The 22,711-nt window shown below is 47.1% G+C and overlaps 1 protein-coding gene across 1 annotated transcript; it reads right to left on the reverse strand.

Moving 5' to 3' along the window:
* Positions 1 to 7,341: 7,341 nt before the first annotated feature.
* Positions 7,342 to 11,445, reverse strand: LOC119963718 (cyclin-O). The gene is made up of 3 exons (XM_038793030.1): positions 10,932 to 11,445; positions 10,280 to 10,465; positions 7,342 to 8,242 (listed from the first exon to the last, which is right to left on the reverse strand). The coding sequence occupies exons 1-3, from the start codon at positions 11,328 to 11,330 to the stop codon at positions 7,766 to 7,768; spliced, it is 1,062 nt and encodes a 353-aa protein (XP_038648958.1). The 5' UTR covers positions 11,331 to 11,445; the 3' UTR covers positions 7,342 to 7,765.
* Positions 11,446 to 22,711: the final 11,266 nt, after the last annotated feature.

Below are 22,711 nucleotides of genomic sequence, written 5' to 3' on the forward strand. Positions count from 1 at the left end.
GAATAATTAAACAGAATAAAAGACAAAAGCGATGGCTTGTGCACATACTTATATTTGCATATACACAGAGAATAAAGCACTCGCAAACATAGATAAGCCATTTACTCTCACACATACACAAACTGAATCAATAAACTACTTACACAGAATTAGCCTACTGATAGGTGATTCAACAGTTATGGGGATAGGTATTGCTGTAGCTGCAAACATGAATCCAGGATGGTGGCGTGTTGCCTCCCTGGGACCAGAGTTAAGGATGTTATTCAAAGGCTGCAGAACACCCTGAGTGGGGAGGGTGGACAGGCAGCAGTTGTGGTCCACATTGGTGCAAACAGCAAAGGTACAAAGAGGGATGTGGTGCTGCAGTCAGAATTTAGGGTTTGAGTTATGAAAATGGCAAACAGGATTTGAAAAGTAGTAATCCCGGATTGATCCCAGTAACATACCCAAGTAAGTTTAGAAAAAGGAGGATAAAACAGCTTTAGCTTCCTGGGACATAGGACCGGCACTGAGGGAAATCAGACCTATAAATACCGGACCAGTTTTGCTTGGTGTAGCTTATGGGCAACCAACTAGTAGGAACAATGTAAACAGATGGCGGCACATGGGGCAGTGGTTGGTACTGGGACTGCAGGGCTGAGAACCCGGGTTCGAATCCCGGCCCTGGGTCACTGTCTGTGTGGAGTTTGCACATTCTCCCCGTGTCTGCGTGGGTTTCACTCCCACAACCCAAAGATGTGCAGGTTAGGTGGATTAGCCATGCTAAATTGCCCCTTAATTGGGGAAAAAAATAAAATAAAATTGGGTACTCTAAATTTATATTTAAAAAAAGGAAGGATGTAAAGGAACAAATTTTCAAGGAAATTACAGAGAGGTGCAGGAATTATAAATGAAATGAAACAAAAATCGCTTATTATCACAAGTAGGCTTCAAATGAACTTACTGTGAAAAGCCCCTAAAGTAGTTATAATGGGGAACTTTTTTTAAAAATTTAGAGTACCCAATTCATTTGTTCCAATTAAGGGGCAATTTAGTGTGGCCAATCCACCCAGTATGGACATTTTTGTGTTGTGGGGGTGAAACCCACGCAAACACGGGGAAAACTCCACACGGACAGTGACCCAGAGCCGGGATCGAACCTGGGACCTCGGCGCCATGAGGCCGCCGAGGAGCAAGAGTTTCTAGAATATATTCAGGAGAATTTTCTACAACAGTATTTTTCCAGTCCAATGAGAAAGGAGGCATTGCCAGACCTGGTTCCTGGGAATGAGATGAGCCATGTGGACAGAGTGTCACTAGGAGAACATGTAAGGAATGGTTCTCATTGTTTCATTTGGTTGGCAATGGAAAAGGACAAAGAAAAATCCAGAGTAAGAGTAGTTACATGGTGGAAAGCCATTCAATTGGGTAAAAGCAGATCTAGGCCAAATAAATGCTCCAGGAAAAACAATAGCTGAAAAGATACCTTCAAAAAATAAATAGTTTGATTGTTTTTCAGCCTTTTGGCTATGATCAAGAGTAGGATCAGGCTTAAAATGAGTTGTAATGCCTGCTTTTGTTAGCTTGACCTTGCACTAATTTTTGGGGACCATGAATTGGATTCAATTTTAATTTGAATTGTTTTTTGGAGACAGAGAGTGCAGAAATGATACATTGCAGTTTCTCCTTCCTTCTCTATGTATGGTATGCATTGTCTGTATAGCATGCAAGAAACAATATTTTTCACTACATACCAGTACATGTGACAATAATAAATCAAATCAAATCAAATTGCAGAATTTGGGACTGTTTCCCTTGGAGAATTTTGAATTCTGAGAAGAGATTTGACAGGTGTTCAGAATCATGAGGGTCTGGACAGAGTCGATAGGGAGAAACTGTTCCCACTTGTGAAAAAATCAAGAACAAGAGGGCACAGAATTAAAGTAATTGGCAAAAGAAGCAACATCAACATTAGGAAAAACATTCACGCAGTGGGTGGTTAGTGTCTAGAATGCAGTCTGAGAGTGTGATGGAGGCAAATTCAATCAAGGAAATCAAACGGAATTAGATTTATCCATAAAGAAAGTATGTGCAGGGTTATGGGGAGAAGGTGGGGGAAAGGGACTCGGTGACATTCTCATTCAGAGAACCAGTACAGACACTATGGACCAAATGGCCTCCTTCTGCTCTGGAACAAATCGGTGAAGCCACTCACTCTCACACAAAGAATAAAGAACCCAGTCATTCAGACACTCAGTCACTCATTCTGGGTTAGCTATTTATTCACATGCATTTTTATAAATACCTTCTCCTATTCATATATTCACAGCACCCTTACATATATTAGCTGGCTCACAGACACACATCCACACAATCTCCTTCATGAATACTCACCTATTTAGTACACTCCGTTGCACACTCTCGCAACTTCACTCATTCAGTTATGCACACAGACACGTACACTCTAATTCACATGCACACTCCCTGATGATCATTCATTCCCCCAAATCAGGCTTTCACATTTGTTCTCATTTGGGCAGCTCCAATTCTCACTGTCTCACTCACTCTGAATCACACACTGGGGCATTCACCTACTCACACTTCCCCACACAGCCATCCCCACACAGCCATTCGCTCTCTGGCAGCAACACATTCACTCACTAACTCACTCACACACACACACGATAAAGGTGAATGAGAACCACGCAGCCGCGACACTCACCTGCGGAGCGGGTTCATTTGAAGATTCCTGGTGTAGACTCGATGTACAATCTGCCAGGTCCTGCCACACTGTTTCATCTATAGTCACGAATGCTAAAAACAAAGCGGTCTGAGTTTTGAATAAAGATGACACGATGTACATCTGTGTGTCCAAAGACTGGATTAAAACCTGTTGCCTGTACCTGAGTCTGGTGTGTTGGTTGCTGCTTGGGAATAAATGGTCACCTGCGAATTCGTCCCGTGGACCTTCTGGTGATCCTTCTGCACAACGCAGGAGAGTAGCAATTTAAAGATAATAAAAAGCAGTAATTTTTACTAAATATAATTTAAATATTAAAATGTGTATGTTATTTAAATACAGCAATAATCAGCATTCAGAAGTGGACAAAGAAGGAGAATCGAAACGAAAATATCAACCCCACACTCAACTTTCAGATTTCAGCACGTCAGACAGTATCTGTGGAGAGGGTATGGAGCTAACGTTTCGAGTCTGGATGATTATTTGTCAAAGCTGAATCAAAAAGTCATCCAGACTCGAAACGTTAGCTCCATTCCCTCTCTACAGGTGCTGTCAGACCTGCTGAGATTGTCCTGTATTTTCCAGTTTATGTTTCAGATTTCAGCATCTACAGTAATTTACTTTTAACTCGATGGCGGATTTGTCCGTTTCTAGCTAACCTAAGGTTATATTAAAAGTACAGGTTTTCCTAAAACATTCGGTGTCACCATGGAGAAATCTACATGTTAACTGGGAGTTTACTTCTTCAGAAATATGAAGCATAACTAATACCAACATTAACCATCAATTTGAAAAGAGAAATCTCACTCGCCTCTCCTCTTTACTGAGGGACAATTTTAAACATTAGTTGGGCAGGAGTGCGTACCTTTCTGTCAACTCTTGGTTGTTTTTTGCCAGAAGTGCGGATTGGCAATTCCACCATTCTATTCGGGTAAATTTCTCCAAAGACTTTTCTTCCATTTTGCATTTCCACTGTTTTGTTTTTCAGTCAAAATAATAAAACAGAGATTTGTTTTACACTTCTATTTACCATCAATGAAAAAGACTTGTTTTTTTGTGTGGGTTAGCTCACACTCCGTGGGCTTATCAATTATACTTTGGTAAGTTGATCATTTGTATTTTAAATAACCTAAAGGTAACCAATGAGATGACTGTGGGCTGGACGGATGTTTGTTGGTCTTATAGCAGGAAGGTGCACCGTTATTTGCTTCGCCCAATCAAACTCTTCCCCACTCCCGTCTCTACGGGATAGGCGTCCCTGGTGATGTTTAATTGCAGCAGAAAAGGGGCAATTAATGTCCTTTCCAAACAGGCAGAGGGAGCGCCAGAGGTGGCGCCTTCAAGGCAAGGCAATCTGCGCACCACCAGGACGCTACGTTTAAAGCACCGCCGCCTCCAGAGACCTACTCGTTTCCTTAATCTGCTCTAATACTTCGCGTTGCGCCCTTTTCTCATCCATTGGCGCCACCTCAACTGTAATTTTGCACAACTGGACAAATGTTCCGAAATGCAGATTTTAACGAGGTCCGGCGTTAAATCCGAGTCCCTTGTTGCACGTCAGCGCGAAAACCGTTTGTATTTTCTACCCATCCCCGCTCCCCCAGAGATCGGATTAATTGTCTCATGGTGATCACAGTAAAGGGACAATTACTGAGCTTTGTCAGTCTGTCAGTGATATTCGTGTGGACACCAAACCATCCGCCAGAAAAAGTACTTCAGAAACGAGTAGTTGTTCGTTGAACACAACCCACAGTTAACCCTTTCAAAAGCAGTGGATAGTACATAATATAGAATGGCAGCAAATTACTGTGGATGCTGGAATCTGAAACCAAAACAGAAAATCCTGGACAATCCCAGCAGGTCTGACAGTATCTGTGGAGGGAGGATAGTGAATAATACAAATGTGTATTACCCAGAAACTATTAATTATCGCTATTAGACTATGTTTACTGCTTGGGGGCATGATATTTTACATCTTAATGTCATATAATTATGTTTCCGGTGTGCCCTTTTGAGGTCGATGTAAAATGGAGAAAGGATTCTTAAATACTGGCTGTAATCTATGGAATTAAACAGATAAATGCACCTTGAATGATTTAAAATACTGACGTGCTGCTGTGCAGGAGCCGGGCTGAGCCTGAACATTTGTACAATATTGAAGAGTTGAGTAAATGTTAATAACGACTTAGAAATGTATCTCGTGGATAACCTTTATTTGTAAAGTTGCATTTATGTAAGTGGGTGCAACTGGGAGATAACTTATATTTATGCGGTTATACAATTTTTTTGATGACAAGAACAACAAAGAACAAAGGAACGGATAATAAAGGTTACATTTGGAGGCATTCGCTTTTATTACTTAAAAGCACTGATTAATGTTCTCTTCATACATGGAAATCATTGATATTTGGTATTTGAATGGGAAGTAAATGAGACTGGATTTGCCTGCTACAACAAAACCTTCCTTCAATTAGCGACCGCTTATTAGCATGACAATACCAGGAGAGATTTCGGAACAAGAGTAGACCATTCAGCCCCTCCAGCCTCCCTTTGTGTTCAATTAGAACATGGCTAATCTGTACCTCCACACTATGAACCCACCCTTGATGCATGTCCGCGGATATTGCCACCGAACAAAAATCCAGCTCGGTCTTGAAAGTTCCGAATGTCCTGGCATCCACGCAATTTGGGATCAGAAAGTTTCAAGTTTCTACTAGCTTTTTTTTTTGTGAAAATGTGTTTTCCTGTTTTGGTCCTAAAAAGCTGAGCCTGAGTTTAAATATTGTGTCCATTAGTTCTCGATTCCCCACCAGACGAATTTGTTTAAAAGCTATCTCTGCCCTATAAAATCCTTCCTAACATTTCAAACACTTCAATCAGATTACATCTTAATATTGTATACAAGTGAGCGTAACCCAACAGGAAAATACTGTGGGTGCTGGAAATCTGACATCAAATAGAAAATGCTGGAAATTCTTAACCGTTCTGGTAGCATCTCTGCAAAGGGAGAGAGAAGCCTTTCAGATCTCGACCATTCATCGGAACTGGGATCCTGAACATGACAGAAGAGGCCCAAATTCTTGTAATTTAACCACCTAATCCCCGGTATCATTCTGATAACCCGTTCTCAGTTCAGAGTTGGTGTTGACTCTGACTGATTTGAGGGAAGTTTAAGAATGTTCAAGTGTGACAAATGCCGAATTTTTATTTCAGAGCATAGGAATAATTCATCCTGTCCGTCAGCAGCAAGGGAACACTGGGAGACTGCCCGGTTTCCCAACATGAAGTATGTTCTACGTTTGTAGTTTGGCAACATAACAACAATGACGGAAATAAGTAATTGAGGCGAAGAGCTTTCTTTGGATTGCCCCGTGGATGAGATGGATAAATACAATTTATTTATTTGCATCGAAACGTGATTACGTTTTGTTAACTGTTTGTTCGTTGTTGGAGAAAATGGTTTATAATAGTTCGTACTGATTATTTTTCATTCATTTGTGCTCCGGCCTAAAATAACCCTGTTTGGGTTCATTAAACGGCCACACATTTACAACATTTATAAACACCAATGTTTGTGGATGACAATTATGTGAATGGTGTAAATATGAAGACGTACAGAATGGTGTATGTAGATCTTACCCAGATTTTAATTTATTTATCTGTCATTGCATAGCATGTTTCTTAGCTCAATATTTCCCAGTTTTGATAAGGATAAACATCCAATGCAACGTCAGCAGCTAAAATCCAATGACCTGATTGGTCAGCAGGAAATAAGCAACCTGGTATGTGACTGAGCTATGCAGGTGAGGAATGCCCGAGGTTCAGTTTCTGAATTAGCTGATCACAAACAGGCTGCAATTGGTGTATTCTAAAGCTCAGTATGAGCACTCCTCGTTCAGAATCTGTGGGTTTAAATTCCAATCTAATAAACTGAGTACTAGGAAAATGCTGCACTGTTGGAGGCGCCGTCTTTCGGAGACTTTAAAACCAACATATGGCACAATTTTGAAGAGTTGGGGCGTTCTCCATGTGTCCTACAACCAACATCACTGAACGATCATCTGGTGATGATGATCACATTGTTTTTTGTGAGAAGCTGAGTGCAGGTTGACTGTGTTTCCTGCAACAGTGACTGTCCTTAAAAGGGCCTTGGGGCATGCATCCTGAAGCTGTTATATAAAAGGCAAGGCGTTCTCTGGATAGGATTGGGTGCAGTAGGAAGGAAAATGAGATTGCATTTCCACTCATGATTGTTATTTAGAAAATGCCAATCTTTGTCTCGTGAATGCTCAGCTTTGCGCCCCCCCCCCCCCCCCCCCACACCACCACCACCACACACGCTTCCCACACATTGGCGTCGTTCACATGTGAAAGATGACCACTTCGATTGGGTGCTAGAGGGTTGGAGAAAGAAGCAGCATCTTCAGGAGTGAGGGAGTAAGTCGGTAGAGATGTAATCACCTTGGTGCCGCAGTAAGTATGGGTTCAACTAAATGATTGGAGAAATGGTCCGGTGTCATTACTGAATGATATTTTGTCATGAACACAGGATGAGAACTGGAAAGATTCATTTTTAAAAAAACATTTATTAGACATGAAAATAAATCTGTGGACTATGAAAGTAAATAAATAATTCAGTGCTTAGTAACATAAATCCATAGTGCCTCGTGAATTCAAAGTCTTCAAATAAAATATAAAATACATACAGTTGCCATGTACACTATTTACAGCTTACAGTACTGCCTTCCCACAGGAAATATCAGTGCATTTAGGTTGGATATCAAGTGTTTTCAGTTATCTCCGCCACCGCCCTTGCATTTAACATTTTTGTCTCATTTCCTCTCCACATGCGGTAAATAGTCTGACTTAAACCACAAATTATCGCCGAAACTAAAGCTAGATTCAGTAAATGTAAACTAACACCCACATCCATTTCAATTTATCTTCCATGCCCTACATGTAACATTTATTCGAATCGGATGTAATTGTATTGATGTGATGCTCTGTGGGGACAAATGTGACCGCAATGAACTGAGGAGCATCGTTTCATAACTCAGCGCTGAACTCATTCTCTGTGGGCTCATAGGCTGCCAAGGGAGCCAGTGACTCTCCATTCAGGGCCACCAGCAACTTCAGTCTCTCCACACAGTTCTCCAACACGCAGGGCGAGTAGTAGCTCAACTCCAGCTCCATGCCTTCCTCGGGATGTGACATGCGACCGGCCAGCTTGAGGGCGGAGATGGCCAGCAAGGAGGGCAGGTAGCTGTTGAAGGAGTAATCGGCGAAGCTGAGCTCGGCCAGGCGCCTGGCCAGGCGGCCAGTGCTGACGGTCCGGCCGGGTGGCCACTGACGCTCCGCCCTGGCGTTGGTGTAGTACTCCAGGAAGAAGTCCACAGTCGGCGTGGCCAGCTGGAAGTCGAGTTTGATCAGGATGATGCACTCCAGGTTCCGGAGCTGATCACCGGTAAACGCGTGGCAGCAGAGGGAAAGTAGCTGCTTCACTTTGGGAGGATGGACTTCAACCTGGGAAGATATAATGAAAAGAATCAGACGGGAAAAAAACGTAGAAGCAGCATGTTGAGGCATTTAGTCCCTCATCCGGAGCGCGAACACTTGAGCAAGTTCTTGAGGTGTTGTCTGAGGGAGTGCTGTCTGAGGGGGTGTAGACCGAGGGGGTAACTTTATGAGGGGGTAACATTCTGAGGTAGTGCTGTCTGAAGGGGTAACTTTCTGAGGGAGTGCTGTCTGAGGGGGTAACTTTCTGAGGGAGTGCTGTCTGAGGGGGTAACTTTCTGAGGGAGTGCTGACTGAGGGGGTGTCTTTCTGAGGTAGTGCTGTCTGAGGGGGTAACTTTCTGACGGAATGCTGTCTGAGGGGGTAAATTTCTGTGGGAGTGCTGTCTGAGGGGGTAACTTTCTGAGGTAGTGCTGTCTGAGGGGATAACTTTCTGAGGGAGTGCTGTCTGAGGGGGTAACTTTCTGAGGTAGTGCTGTCTGAGGGGTGCTATCTGAAGGTGCGGTCTGAGGGAGTGCTGTCTGGGGGGTGCTGTCTAAGGGAGTGCTGTCTGAGGAAGTGCTGCCTGAGGGGATGCTGACTGAGGGAGTGCTCTCTGAGAGGCGGCTGCCTGAGGGAGTGCTGTCTGAGGGAGTGCTCTCTGAGAGGCGGCTGCCTGAGGGAGTGCTGTCTGAGGGAGTGCTCTCTGAGAGGCGGCTGCCTGAGGGAGTGCTGTCTGAGGGAGGGCTGTCTGAGGGAGTGCTGTCTGAGGGAGTGCTGTCTGAGGGAGTGCTGTCTGAGGGAGTGCTCTCTGAGAGGCGGCTGCCTGAGGGAGTGCTGTCTGAGGGAGTGCTGTCTGAGGGAGTGCTGCCTGAGGGAGTGCTGCCTGAGGGAGTGCTGCCTGAGGGAGTGCTGTATTGTCATTCAGGTCAGACCTTTATGCCCTCTTTGCCAGGCAGGTGGGTGTAAAGTATCCCATGACTATGTGAAGCAGAACCGGTCAGCTCAACATTCTCCCCTCAACCACCATCACAGAAGCCAGGTTAACTCGTACTCTACCTCACCTGACTAATTGTGTATCTGTTCTATACCCAAGCATCAGTGATTACATTTCAGAAATAGAAAAAAAACTGGTGAAGAAACCAGCTTGAGAATGGACACCAGTTGGACAATCCAGATGGACACAGATGAGAATGCAGACAGATGGGTAGCAGACAATTACAACTTTGTAGTCTTTACACTCAATACAAATTCTGAGAGGGCAGCATTATGGAACCACCTTTACAATGTCTCCTAGAGATAGGAAAATGATTTCGTGTTGCAGGTTTTCACTGTGATCAGCTGACAATTTGTGTCCTGACGTTTCAGTTATGATTGAGAATGTTTTGTGATAAGTAATCCTATTGCCTTTCACTGTGTTGCCCAGTGCAAAAAAACCTTCCCGACTTCCTACAATTTCTGCCCCAGTCCAATGGGTAAATGCAGCGCCTGTTGCCGCGCGCCAGGCAGGAAGTTCGCCGATCTCAGCCGGGATTGTATCTTGTGTTTGAGAGGAGGACGCAGTCTGAATTCCCATCCCTTTTTGTCACTCCATGGCCCTGGCCGCAAACTGTGCATATGTGAATGCCGAGTCACAGTAATACTCAGCTGGAAGGGGATGTCCCCCCGCCCCCCAACACACATACACAGAGAGAGAGCGAACAGCCCTTAGTGTTAATGCTCATTGTCTGGGCTTTGCACATGAAGATTGGCCTCATGGCTGAATATGTGCTGTGTCCATGGGGATGTTCCCTGGTATGAGTCAGTATCTTCAGGAGAGAAAGCTGGCGGAAATGTTCCAATCATTTATGGGAAGCCTAAAGCGCCACGTTAGATTCCGACCTATAAATAGAAGGAAGTTACATAGCTAAATCCCTGACCAACATCAATATCTTTTCTGACCAACATTAAGTCGATTTTAAACACCGTAAAAGTAAAACGGCATGCTTCTTTTATCCTCCTGACTTTGACTTGCTGTTTTTAAAGAGAGTCTGTGGAGCGGGCGGTGCAGTAAGCCCATTCACTCACTTGTTTGCATGCAAGGAGAAGCGAAGTTACTCCCACAAGCTGAAAACAATCGGAAGCCACGGGGGTGGTTTGCAGGAAACGGTCCATGATGTTCACAGTGAGGCACATGGATTCAAAGCAGAAGTTAAAATATCTGTGGACGGGAATCAGCCAGCTGACCAGTTTACATCGGTCTTCTGCAGTTACCTGTGAGGAGACAATAACAGAAAAATGTACATCTGGAGCGGGCAAGGTTGTCAATAGAGACACGATGGTGTCTATTTCGCCTGTTGCACGGTGTCCCCTTAAACTGCGGTAATCCTCCGAGTATAGCTTCCGTCCTTCCAAACTTCCGCTGTGGGGGTAAAACACTAAGGTAAATGAATGCACTTGTGGATAAAGGCTCTCTGCAAAGTGAATTAATGGACCGAATGTGTTGGGGAAGTGTGTTAAACGCAGCATGTGTTTTGGTGCAAGTGTCAACACTCGTCTCCGCCTGTGTAAATAGGGTGGCTCGCTATTCCAGTCAATACAACGTAAACGGGCCAACTTTTAAAATTAAAAACGCTTACTTTTGATAGAAACAGTATTTAGTCATCCATCGTACTAGCCCATAAGAAATGCTGCGCTAAGGCGATGGAAATACTTCCATGGGGTTGGTGTCATTTCTTACCTGGGGCTGGCGTGCCAAGCAATTCCGGGGGTGGAATTTCTTCTCAGATTCTCGATTAAGATCGTAACATTTCTCCCCGTATTCTCTGAAAATGTGCAGGTCGAGTGGAGCGGTCAGCCCGCCGGAGGAGCCGCAGGTTCCCAGAGAGGGACTGGCACAGTCTGTATCTGAAAGGCTGGGGCCAGGGGAGCGGTCAACACAGATGCCGCTGTCACAGCGGCTGGACTCGGGACTGAGCTTCCTGTACCTCGGGCTCCGGTGTCTTTTCACCGGCGCCCGGACACTGGCGAGGTCGGGGGCGGCCTCAGTCCTGTCCTCGGGAGTCAGGTCCCGCCGCCGCTTCCTCCTGGCGGGGCTGAGCGGGCCGGGCTGGGCTGGCTGGGAAGTCGCTTCGCCCATGGCGCGGCGCCGGGAGGAGTGAGGGGCGCAGCTTTCATTCTGAATCCTACATGTGCTTTGCAGCCTCGCGTTATTGGCCCGTCCCTCTGGAAAGCTGCCACGTGTTTCTTTTTTATTCTCTCGTCTGTTATTTCCCACCTCGCCTTGGCGCTGCAAGGGTCGCAGTTTTCCCGGTCAAATGACCGCTCGTGGTCTATTCCCCCCGCCCCCGCTCCCCATCGCAATCTCCACGGCACGCGCCCGCCTGTTGCGAGGCAACCGGCTGAGTTGTCAATTTCAGATGGGTCTAATCTGCCCGGCAACACGGATCCCAACGCAGGCTGCCCATTGGTCTGCAAGAATTCCGACAGCTCCTGTTAACAGTCACAACAGCAGAAATGTTTAACAGCTCACACGATTGTGGGCGACAACACCAGATAAAGTCATCTCTATGTAAAGAGCGCGCATAAGCAGCGCCTCTTTCAACAACTGTGTGTGAGACTGAGTGTGCGTGTGTGTATGAGAGGGTAGTGTAAGTGTCTGTGAGAGAATGAGTGAGTGTCTGACTGTGTGTGAGGGTGTGTGCCTGTGTGTGTGTGTCTGTATGTATGAGGGTGTGTTTGTGTGTGAGTGAGTGAGTGTGAGTATAAGTGTGTGCCTGTGTGAGTGAGTTTGTGTGAGAATAAATGAGTGTGTGCGCCTGTGTGTGAGATGTGTGCGTGAGAATGAATGTGTGTGCGTGTGAATGAGTGTGCGCGTGAGTGTGTGTGTATGAATGAGTGTGTGAGTGTGTGTGTGTGCACACGGTAGACCCCCTCCCTCAATCACTCCAAATCGAAGCCTATTTCAATGGTAATCAACTCCAACTGAAATTCACCCACCCAGGGAAACCGCAGAGACTGTGAAAACCAATAAAATTGGCCATGTGAGAGGGGAGAAAAGAGGAGACAGGAATGCAGCGATTCTTCTAAAACAAATGCCCCTTGTTATGCAAGTGTTCTGAGTCCCCACACTGTCCATTATGTGCAAAGGTCAATAAACCAAAGTATTGTCAGGAGGAATCTGAGTAAAGACGAGCGGTTAAAGTTGTGTGAAACTTGGAAATTTGGAGGCTAGATTTTCTTCAGGGTATCACAACCTTAACTTTAATATCGCATCTTAAATGGCATCGGGTAAATAAATATACCAGAGATAATTAGAATAAACCTCGCAATACTTGCAATGGCGAAACAACAGGTATCGATGCTGTTACCCAAATTAGCAGATGAAGGACATTTCTGACTTTCAAATGTCGCCGTATATCTAATAATATTAAGTCAAAAGGGACATTATTTGCCAGATAAAACTCCCACCAACCTGGCCTGCATATCATTTTACTAAAATAATTTTACTACTTGGTGTTAACGTGAGGATGCTTGCATGAAATCAAATGTGAATGGGTGCTGAAGATTGTGCTTTGCATGATATCTGTTACTTCGTAACTTAGAAGACGAAGAATAAGATAAACCCTGTCCTGCCCTGTACGTTTATAAATGAAAAATATAATGGAATTCCAAACGCCTGTAAAGTATACATTGTCCGTTTCGCGAGTCTATTGAAATCTGTGAGTTCTGTTGTGCTGGGTTTCCCATCCAGATATCTGGAATAAAAGAGAAGCGGGAGTTGCCGCGCTGGGCTCAGCGAAGGAGGGCTCCCCTGGGGAGTGATGTCAGACGGCGGGCACTGAGAGAGTCGCAGCTTCTCTATCCAAACACAAATCAGGCTGCAATCCGAGCCGGGATACATTCCAAACAAACACATCAGGACCTCTGCAGCAGAGAGCTAACTATACGCTGCACCATTAACGCTTCACCGGCTTTATGGGATTAAGCAGCCAGCGAGTGCAAAGACAACCAGCTCAAGCTGTTCTCTCGCTCGAACGGAAATGGTCGATCAAGTTTTTCCACCTTTCACAATTCCCACTTTCATGTAATTGATCTAAATTGCTACTTCGAGCGTTAACACAAGTTCGCTTTAACTGTTTTGTTAATTGGTCTCAAATAAAATGTCACCAATGTACGCCCTAATGTCGCAACAATCAGATTTAAAGTTTAGACCTGTTCTATTTGAACGCCCTTTAATAATCCTTTTAAATCCAATAACCGTCATCTAAAAAAAATAAACAGGTATATCTAATCTTCAAGTGTTGTTTTCCTGAGCTGGTTAAAATCACCCTTAAATTGTGTAAATACAAAAGTGGCCTTTGTAGAATATTAAAAATGAGAGGGAAATGGATGCTTAGAATTGGCAATGTTCTTGGAATAAAAAAATACTAACAACAAATGTAATTTGTCAAGACTTGAATTATTTGGGTAAGTAATGAAACCGCAGTTACATACTGATAAATAAATACTATATCACACATTTATCTGGTTGTGACATTTGAAAACCAGAAAAACGCATGGACTAATTTGTAATTTCAGACCTTTTCTCATGTATTATTACTCTTTCCTGCAGTTTCTGTTTATATTTCAGATTTCCGGTATCGGCAGGATTTTTCCAGATGTGGAAACACAGGCTGGCCTATCAACGGAGTCAGAAAGTTGTGGGTCAAAGCCCCATTTCAGAGATTTAATATTATAGAGTGAGCCAAAGAGAAATTATGGAGGCCACTCGGCCCATTACACCTCTACTGGTTCATGGGTAAAATTGCCACTGCTCTTGCTTCACACCTCTGGATATTTTTCCAATTTATTTCTGAAAGCGACGATTGCTTTCACCGTCCCTTCAGCTACTGTATTCTGAATCACAACAGCTCACTGTGTATAAACAAACTTTCCTCACATCTCCTTGAATTTCTTTTTGACAGTTAGTTTAAATTTGTGTCCCCAGTAGCTGATCTTTCTCCCACTAGAAACAATTTCTCTATCACAACTGTTCGTGAGGGGCGGCACGTGGCGCAGTGGTTAGCACTGCTACTGCGGCGCTGAGGAACCATGTTCGAATCCCGGCCCTGGGTCATTGTCCATGTGGAGTTGGCACATTCTCCCCGTGTTTGCATGGGTTTCACCCCCACAACCCAAAGATGTGCAGGGTAGGTGGATTGGCCACACTAAATTGTCCCTTAATTGGAAAACAAATACTAATTGGGTACTCTAAATTTATTTTTAAAAATAACAGTGACTTTGACCACGTCCAATAAATCTTCTGAGATGTTTTCACCACTAAGAAGAACAATCCAAACTTCTCCTCCACTCGTCCCACATCATCCCTGGGAATATCCAACACCACTCCCGGGCTTTGACATCCATCCTAAAATGTGCCCAGGATTAAAGACAATACTCCAGCTGAGATCTAACCAGTGCTTTAGCACTCTTAGGTTTAGCACTCTTATCAATAAAACCAAAGGTATTTTTTACAGCATTCTTAATTTATCCTGCCACCTTCCGTGATATGTGTACATGTTCCTGCACAGCATTTCAAATTGAACAATTTAGGTTATATTTTATCTCCTCATTCTTGCTACAAAGTGTATCATTCTTGGTGATACATTTCACCTGCCCATTACACAAGCATGGCATGTGAGCTGAAACTGCAAAGCAGTACTGACAGGATGCTGGCTGTCTTTTGGATGAGATATGCCACCCTGGCTGTCTTTTAGGTGGGCATACATCTTCACACTACCATTCAACCAAGATCAGGGGAGTTCTCCTGTCCATTATTTATACAGTACCTAAAACTGATTACCTGGTTATTTCTGTTTGTGGTACTTTCCTTTGTGTGCATTGGCTACTGTGCCCCCGACATTATGTTTCCTACCACACACCTGGACTCTCACCATCACTGCCTATTTTCACCTCCATAATATTACTTCAATTTATCTGCGGTTGAAACCCCTATCCATGTGTCTAGAGTGGATTTCCCTCTCGACTTGATTATGCCAACGCCTGCCTGGTTGGCTTCCCCCATTATAATTTACATTCTAAAACTTGAGGACATTCAAAACCTTGCTGCCTATGTCTCTCTTGGGCCAATTCCTGTTCACCCATCTGCTGTGTGATCACTGATCTACATTGGATGTCAATTAATTTTCGAATTCTCATCCTTATTTTCAAATCCCTCAAAGGTCTTTCCCCTCTTGGTCTCTGAAATCTCCTCCAGCTGAAAAAAAGCCATTAAATCTCTGCATTCCACCAGTTTTGGTCTCTTGAGCATTCCCTATTTTAATACTCGTCCCGTCAGCTACCTTGAATCTGGTTAATGCTGACTACCTCTCTTTCCCCATCAAGATGCTTCTGATCTTGTGTCAAAATCCATCTCTTTGAATAAGCCTTCTGGCCTAATACCTTGTGTGACTCAGCGTTTCACAACATTCCTGTAAAGTACCTTGGGATGTTTTATTACATGAGAGACACGGAGCAAATTCAAGTTGTTGTTAAAGTACTGGAAGCTCCTCAGCTCATGGAAAGCACACTATAAATACAAGTCTTTCATTCAATATATCCTCATTAATTATGCCACTCCATAGTCCAGGACATGCATTATTCACTATTATCTACTCTGTTATAATTGCATTATCCAAGGATTAATTGCAGCAATATGTTCACTGCATTCTTGTGCTACAATGACATTCTCTTTGGTGTGCCTGAATATTAAATGAAGAGGTTTCATTTTACAGATTAAAGCAAATCAATAATTATTTAGTATTGACTGCAAATAAGCACACATTTATTTGGCAAATACAAAGTGATGAGTTGCAGGAATATAGTGAGCAAAGTCCATAATGGATTCGGCATCTGTCTTAATGACTCCTCCTCAACAAATTTAATACAAATTTTTTGCTTGAAGCAGCAAATCCTTGACAGTACACTGAAGAAAAAAATCATTTTTTTTCCTCCTCCCAACATATCACCAAGATATTTACAAACTCACCAAAGACTATAAGATTCTCTGAGTCTTTCTCCGAGCCATCGTCTTGGGAATTTTCAATTACTGCCTTTCCCAGACAAAGGGAAATGTGATTAATGTTATTCAAATTACCCAGGACATACTCATTAATGTTCTCTTCTTCTTTTGCTCTGTGGGACTGCTCTTGCATGATTCCAATGCAATCCACAGATATCCAGCAATGGATTTCCTTCCCACTTTACATAATGACCACTATTGGCTCTTCCTCATCTACAGGTTGTCGTTTGGGCAAACATGTGACAGGTGAAATGTATCACCAAGAAGGATACATTTTGGTGGGAAGAATGAGGAGATAAAATATAACCTAAATGCGTCCTCTACACAAAAAGGAGCCTCCACAGACTTTGCAACTGCATTCAGCTTTATCGCACCTCTCAACCCGGGGTGGGATGGTGGTGCAGTGGTTAGCCCTGCTGCCTCACGGCACTGAGGACCCAGATTCGATCCCAGCCCCGGGTCACTACCCGTGTGGAGTTTGCACACATTCTCCCCGTGTTTGCGTGGGTCTCACCCCCACAACCCAAAGATATGCAGGCTAGGTGGATTGGCCACGCTAAATTACCCCTTAATTGGAAAAAAAATAATTGGGCACTCTAAATTTATTTTTAAAAATCGCACCTCTAAACAAAGCCCTTGTTCCAACTTGAGGCTCCTGGACAAGCCCTCTACGTTGCTGCTGTCTGGCATTTGTTACAGAGCCTTCAACTGCTTTTGATCTACTTTTTATTTTTCCTTCACGGATGACATGCCATGACAGCAGATCTCCTGGTAGGCATAGATACAAGCAGCAGCATGGATGTGAGCATTGCTGTCTGGGTCAACATTTATTGCCCCAGGGAATGTGGTGGCCGGAACCAGTGCTGTCCATTAAGTTTACCCACAGTGCTATTAGGGACAAAGTTTAAGAATTTGGACCCAGTGATGACAAAAGAACAGCAATATATTTCCAAGTCAGAAGGGTGTGTGACTTGGAGGGGAGACCATGTGTCTTCTGCCCTTGTTCTTCAGCATGATAGAGGTCATGAAGGGGCTGTCAAACGAGTATTGGGAAATTGCTGTAATGCATTTGTAGATGTGGGGGCTGGAGCACTGATCAAATTGATTGCTTTGTCTTCAGTGGTGTTGAGCTTCTTGAGTATTATTGAAGCTGCACTCATTCAGGCAAATAGAGAGTATTCCATCAGGCTCCTGGCTCATTCCTTGAGAATGGTGGACAGGCTTTGGGGAGTCAGGAAGTGAGATACTTGTGGCAGGATTCCTCGACTCTGACCTCCTCTTGAAGCTTTAATATTTATTTGGCTGGTCTCATTAAGCTTCTGGTCAATAGTGACCCCCAGGTTGCGGAATACTCCGCCATTGCCATTTCAGATCATGCCCCGCCCTGGGTGGACCTTGGGCTGGGGGAAGAGAGGGACCAACGTCCGCTCTGGTGCTTGGAGGTGGGGCTGCTGGCAGATGAGGAGGTGGCCGAGAGGGTTCGGGGGTGTATCGAGAGGTACCTTGAGGCCGAGACTTCTGGTGGCGGCGATGCCTGAGTGAGCCGCACATTCAGCGGGCTCTCACTCCGGCGGGGCTTTGGGGCTGATTCCCCGCGATAGCGGGACCACGGGGGCGGCAAAAAGGCTGCCACGAAAGAACTGGAGAGCGGGCTGCAGCTGATGGAATCGTGGGAGGCCAGTAGGTAGGGGAAGAGAGAGAGAGACGGAGGCAAGGAGCAGAGGAAACTGACCTGAAACGTAAGATGGTGGACCAACGGACCTTCCTTCCTCCAGGAGAAGAAAAAAAGGTTTGGAGTCGCTGAAGCAGGACAACTTGGACCCACTTCAGATGCCCAGAAGGTAAAATTTAAGGAGCTGGGCGAAGGAGGGCGGCAGCAAAAGTGCTGAGGAGCGGGCTGCGGCATATGGAACAGCGGGAGTCCAGAAGGCAGAAGAAGAAGGAGAAAAAGGGACAGAGACAAGGACCTGAAGAAAATTACCTGGGACCTAAGATGGCGGACACACGGACCCCGGACTCAGCAATCCAGCAGGCGCTGGATAACATGCTCCAGGTAATGAAGTCCAGTTTTGAAGCGCTGAAGCGGGACAGCTTGGACCCAATCCAGAAAGCGGTGGATCAGCTGAACCAGAGGCTGGGTGCGCAGGATGTTAAAATTAAGGAGCTGGGAGAGGCGGTGGAGGAGGAGGCGGATGCGCAGACGGTTGCAGCGCTAGAAGTTGACGGCCTGAAAGAGCGGCAGAGAAGACTGCTGGACAGAGTGGAGGAGCTGGAGAATAGAGTCCGCAGGAACAACCTGAGGATGGTCGGCCTCCCGGAGGGGGCGGAGGGAGCTGATGCTGCAGCGTTTGAAGCAGACCTGCTGAAGCAGCTGATGGGGGCCGAAGCCTTTCCGCGACCGCTGGAGCTGGAGGGGGCACACAGGGTGCAGGCAAGGCAGGGGCAGCCGGGCGGACCCCCCACCCGCCCGATGGTGATTAGGTTCCACAGGTTCGTGGACAAGGAGCGGGTGCTGCGGTGGGCAAAGAGCGCCAGGAGCAGCATGTGGAACAACAATGTTATCCACATTTACCAGGACCTAAGCCAAGAGGTGGCTCGGCGGCGAGCAGCCTTTAAGAATGTCAAGGAGGTGCTGTTCAAGAAGCACGTGAAGTTTGGTCTGCTGTTCCCAGCTCGCCTATGGGTCACGCACCAGGGTCAACACCACTACTTCTCCGAGCCCGAAGAAGCGATGGATTTTGTGAGGGACCAGGGGCTGGTCCCGAAAGGAGGCCCAAGGACGCGAATTAGGGCCCGAGGATTACCGTGGGAAGGTACGCCGAATGGGTCTGGACTGCTGCTCAACGGTTTGCTGGGCCAAAGGGGCCAAGCGGAACATTTGGGACTCTTTCCTTTGTTCATGGACATTGGTTTGGGGGGTTAACCCTTTTTTTTGTCTCTCTTTTTTCTTATGGGGGTTTTTTTTTTTTTTCGTGCTTTTTCCTCTTTTTTCTGTTTTTTCCTGTTTGGGCTGATTTGTACTTTTTGTGCAGCTCGCGGAAGACACTGGAGCCGGCTTGCCCAGTGGGTTGGAGAGGGGGATGGGGCGCCGGGGAGTGGGGAGGAGGACGGGGAAACAATGGGAATGAGACAGGAAGGCGCCGGAGTGTTGAGTCACCGGGCTAGCAGATTGGCTAGTCAAGGGAGTCAGGTGGGGGGGAGGTCACAGCCAGTAGATGGCAGGGGTGGGGGTATCGGGGGATGTGGTTGGGGGGGGGGGGGGGGGTTGTTCTGCTGACGTGGGAGGGACTTGAAATAGGCACTGGAAAGGAGGTCGAGGGTGGAGGCAGCCAAAGGGCGGGCCAGGAATGGCGCGACGCACGGGCCGGGGGCCGGCCCGAGAAAGGCTATGGCTGACCGGCAGGGTGGGGGGGGGTTGGGTTGTGCCCCCCGACCAGGCTGATCACCTGGAACGCCAAGGGACTGAATGGGCCGGTTAAGAGGGCGCGCACTTGCGGGCTCTAAGGGCGGACGTAATTATGTTGCAGGAGACACATCTGAAAGTGTCTGACCAGACCAGGCTAAGGAAGGGCTGGATTAGCCAGGTCTTCCACTCGGACTTGAACTCGAAGTCCAGAGGGGTGGCAATCATGATCAACAAGCACGTGCAATTTGAGGCAGAGGGCATATCCGCAGACAGGGGGGGCAGATACCTGATGGTACGGGGCAGACTGGAGGGGAGAAGAGTGGTGCTGGTGAATATATATGCCCCGAACTGGGATGACGTGGACTTCATTAAAAGAGTGCTGGGGAAGATCCCGGACCTGGATTCTCGCAGGCTAATAATGGGAGGGGACTTTAACATGGTCCTTGACCCGACTTTGGATCGGTCGTGTCCCAGAACGGGTAGACTCTCAGCAATGGCAAGGGAGCTGAAAGGGTTTATGGAGCAAATGGGGGCAGTGGACCCCTGGAGAGATAGACAGCCAACAGGAAGGGGCTACTCATTTTACTCGCACGTCCATAAAGTATATTCTAGGATAGATTTCTTTGTATTAAGCAGGGACTGTATGGGGGAGGTAAAGAACACGGAATATTCGGCAATTACTATCTCAGACCATGCCCCGCATTGGGTGGACCTGCAGATCGGGGGAGCGAGCTACCAACGCCCGCAATGGAGGCTAGACGTGGGACTGCTGTCGGAGGAGGGGATCTGCGAGAGGCTTCGGAAGTGTATGCAAAATTACCTGCAGGTGAATGACATGGGGGAGGTCTCAGCGGCGACCCTGTGGGAGGCGCTAAAGGCAGTAGTGCGGGGGGAGCTGATTTCAATTGGGGCCCATAGAGCCAAGGCAGACCGGGCAGAGATGGATAGATTGGTCAGGGAAATGGGTCGGATAGATGAAGAGCACACGGAGTCCCCGGGGAAGGTTTTACTCAGGGAGAGGCAGAGACTACAGGCGGAACTGGGGGCACTATCCACGAGTAGGGCCGTGGAACAGCTTAGGAAGGCGAGGGGAGTGGTGTATGAGCATGGGGAAAAGGCTAGCAGACTGTTAGCGCAGCAACTCAGGAGGAGGGAGGCGGCCAGGGAAATAGGTAGAGTGAGGGATGGGGGGTGGGGGGTGGGGGGGGGGGGGGGGGGGGCGCAAAGTGGAGGACCCGGCAGAATTGAATAAGGTATTCCGGGACTTCTATCATAAGCTGTATACTTCGGAGTCGCCGGAAGAACCGGAGGGGATGAAAAGGTTTCTGGACGGGTTAACCTTCCCAACAGTAGGTGGGGGGCGAGTGGAAGAGCTGGGGGCCCCGATTAGAGTGGAGGAGGTATTGGGGGGTCTAAAGGCCATGCAGTCGGGGAAAGCCCCGGGGCCGGATGGATACCTAGTAGAGTTCTATAGGAAGTTCTCTGAGCTGGTGGGCCCGGTCTTGGCGAGGGTTTTCAATGAGGCAAGGGACAGAGGGACCCTGCCGCCGACAATGTCACAAGCCACCATATCTCTGATATTGAAGCGGGGTAAAGACCCGGAGGCGTGCGGATCCTACAGGCCAATCTCCCTGATTAATGTAGACGCCAAGCTCCTGGCAAAGGTACTGGCGGGTAGAATGGAGGACTGTGTACCGGAGGTGATTGGGGAGTATCAAATGGGGTTTGTGAAAGGTAGGCAGTTGGCGGCCAACCTGAGAGGTACCTTGAGGCCAATGACAACGGGGAGGTCCGAGTGGGGACGGTCTGGGAGGCATTGAAGGCCAGATTCGACCTATTGACTACCAGAAAGGCGGAAGCTCAGTGGAGGAAAGCACAGGGGGCGGTGTATGAATACGGGGAGAAGGTGAGCAGGATGCTGGCACACCAGCTCCGAAAGCGGGACGCGGCCAGGGAGATTGGGGGAGTGACGGATAGAGCTGGGAAGGTGGTGCGGAGGGGAGTAGATGTTAATGGGGTCTTCAGAGACTTCTATGGGGAACTGTACCGGTCGGAGCCCCCGGTGGAGGGGGGTGGAATGGGGCGCTTCTTGGACAAGCTGCCATTCCCGAGGTTGGAGGAGAAGCAGGTGGAGGGACTGGGGGCGCCGATTGAACTGGAGGAGGTGGTCAAAGGGATAGGGAGCAAGCAGTCGGGGAAGGCGCCGGGGCCGGACGTGTTTCCGGTGGAATTTTATAAAAGGTATTTGGACCTGTTGGGCCCCCTGTTGGTCCGGACCTTTAACGAGGCAAGGGAGGGGGGGGGGGGAGCTTTGCCCCCAACAATGTCACGGGCGCTGATTTCCTTGATCCTGAAGCGGGACAAGGACCCTCTGCAGTGCGGGTCATATAGGCCAATTTCGCTGCTGAACGTCGACGCTAAGCTGCTAGCAAAGATCCTGGCCACTAGAATAGAGGATTGCGTGCCCGGGGTCATTCATGAGGACCAGACGGGGTTTGTGAAGGGAAGGCAGTTGAATACGAATGTGCGAAGGCTCCTCAATGTCATTATGATGCCGGCGGTGGAGATAGTGGTGGCATTGGATGGGGAGAAGGCCTTTGATAGGGTTGAGTGGGAGTATTTGTGGGAGGTGTTGGTGAGGTTTGGGTTTGGGGAGGGGTTTATCCAGTGGGTGAGGCTGCTCTACGAGGCCCCGATGGCAAGTGTAGCCACAAACAGGAGGAGGTCGGAGTACTTTCGGTTGTACCGGGGGACGAGACAGGGGTGCCCCCTGTCCCCCTTGCTCTTCGCGTTGGCGATTGAGCCCCTGGCCATGGCATTGAGGGAGTCAGGGAACTGGAGGGGCCTGGTGCGGGGTGGGGAGGAGCATCGAGTGTCGCTGTGTGCGGACGACCTGTTGCTGTATGTGGCGGACCCGGTGGGGGGATGCCGGAGGTGATGAGGATTCTTAGTGAATTCGGAGGTTTCCCGGGGTATAAGTTGAACCTGGGCAAGAGTGAGTTGTTTGTGGTACATCCAGGGGATCAAGAGGAGGGGATTGGTAGGCTCCCAT

Source organism: Scyliorhinus canicula, chromosome 3 (genome assembly GCF_902713615.1).
Source record: "Scyliorhinus canicula chromosome 3, sScyCan1.1, whole genome shotgun sequence".
In the NCBI taxonomy this organism is placed as follows: domain Eukaryota; kingdom Metazoa; phylum Chordata; class Chondrichthyes; order Carcharhiniformes; family Scyliorhinidae; genus Scyliorhinus; species Scyliorhinus canicula.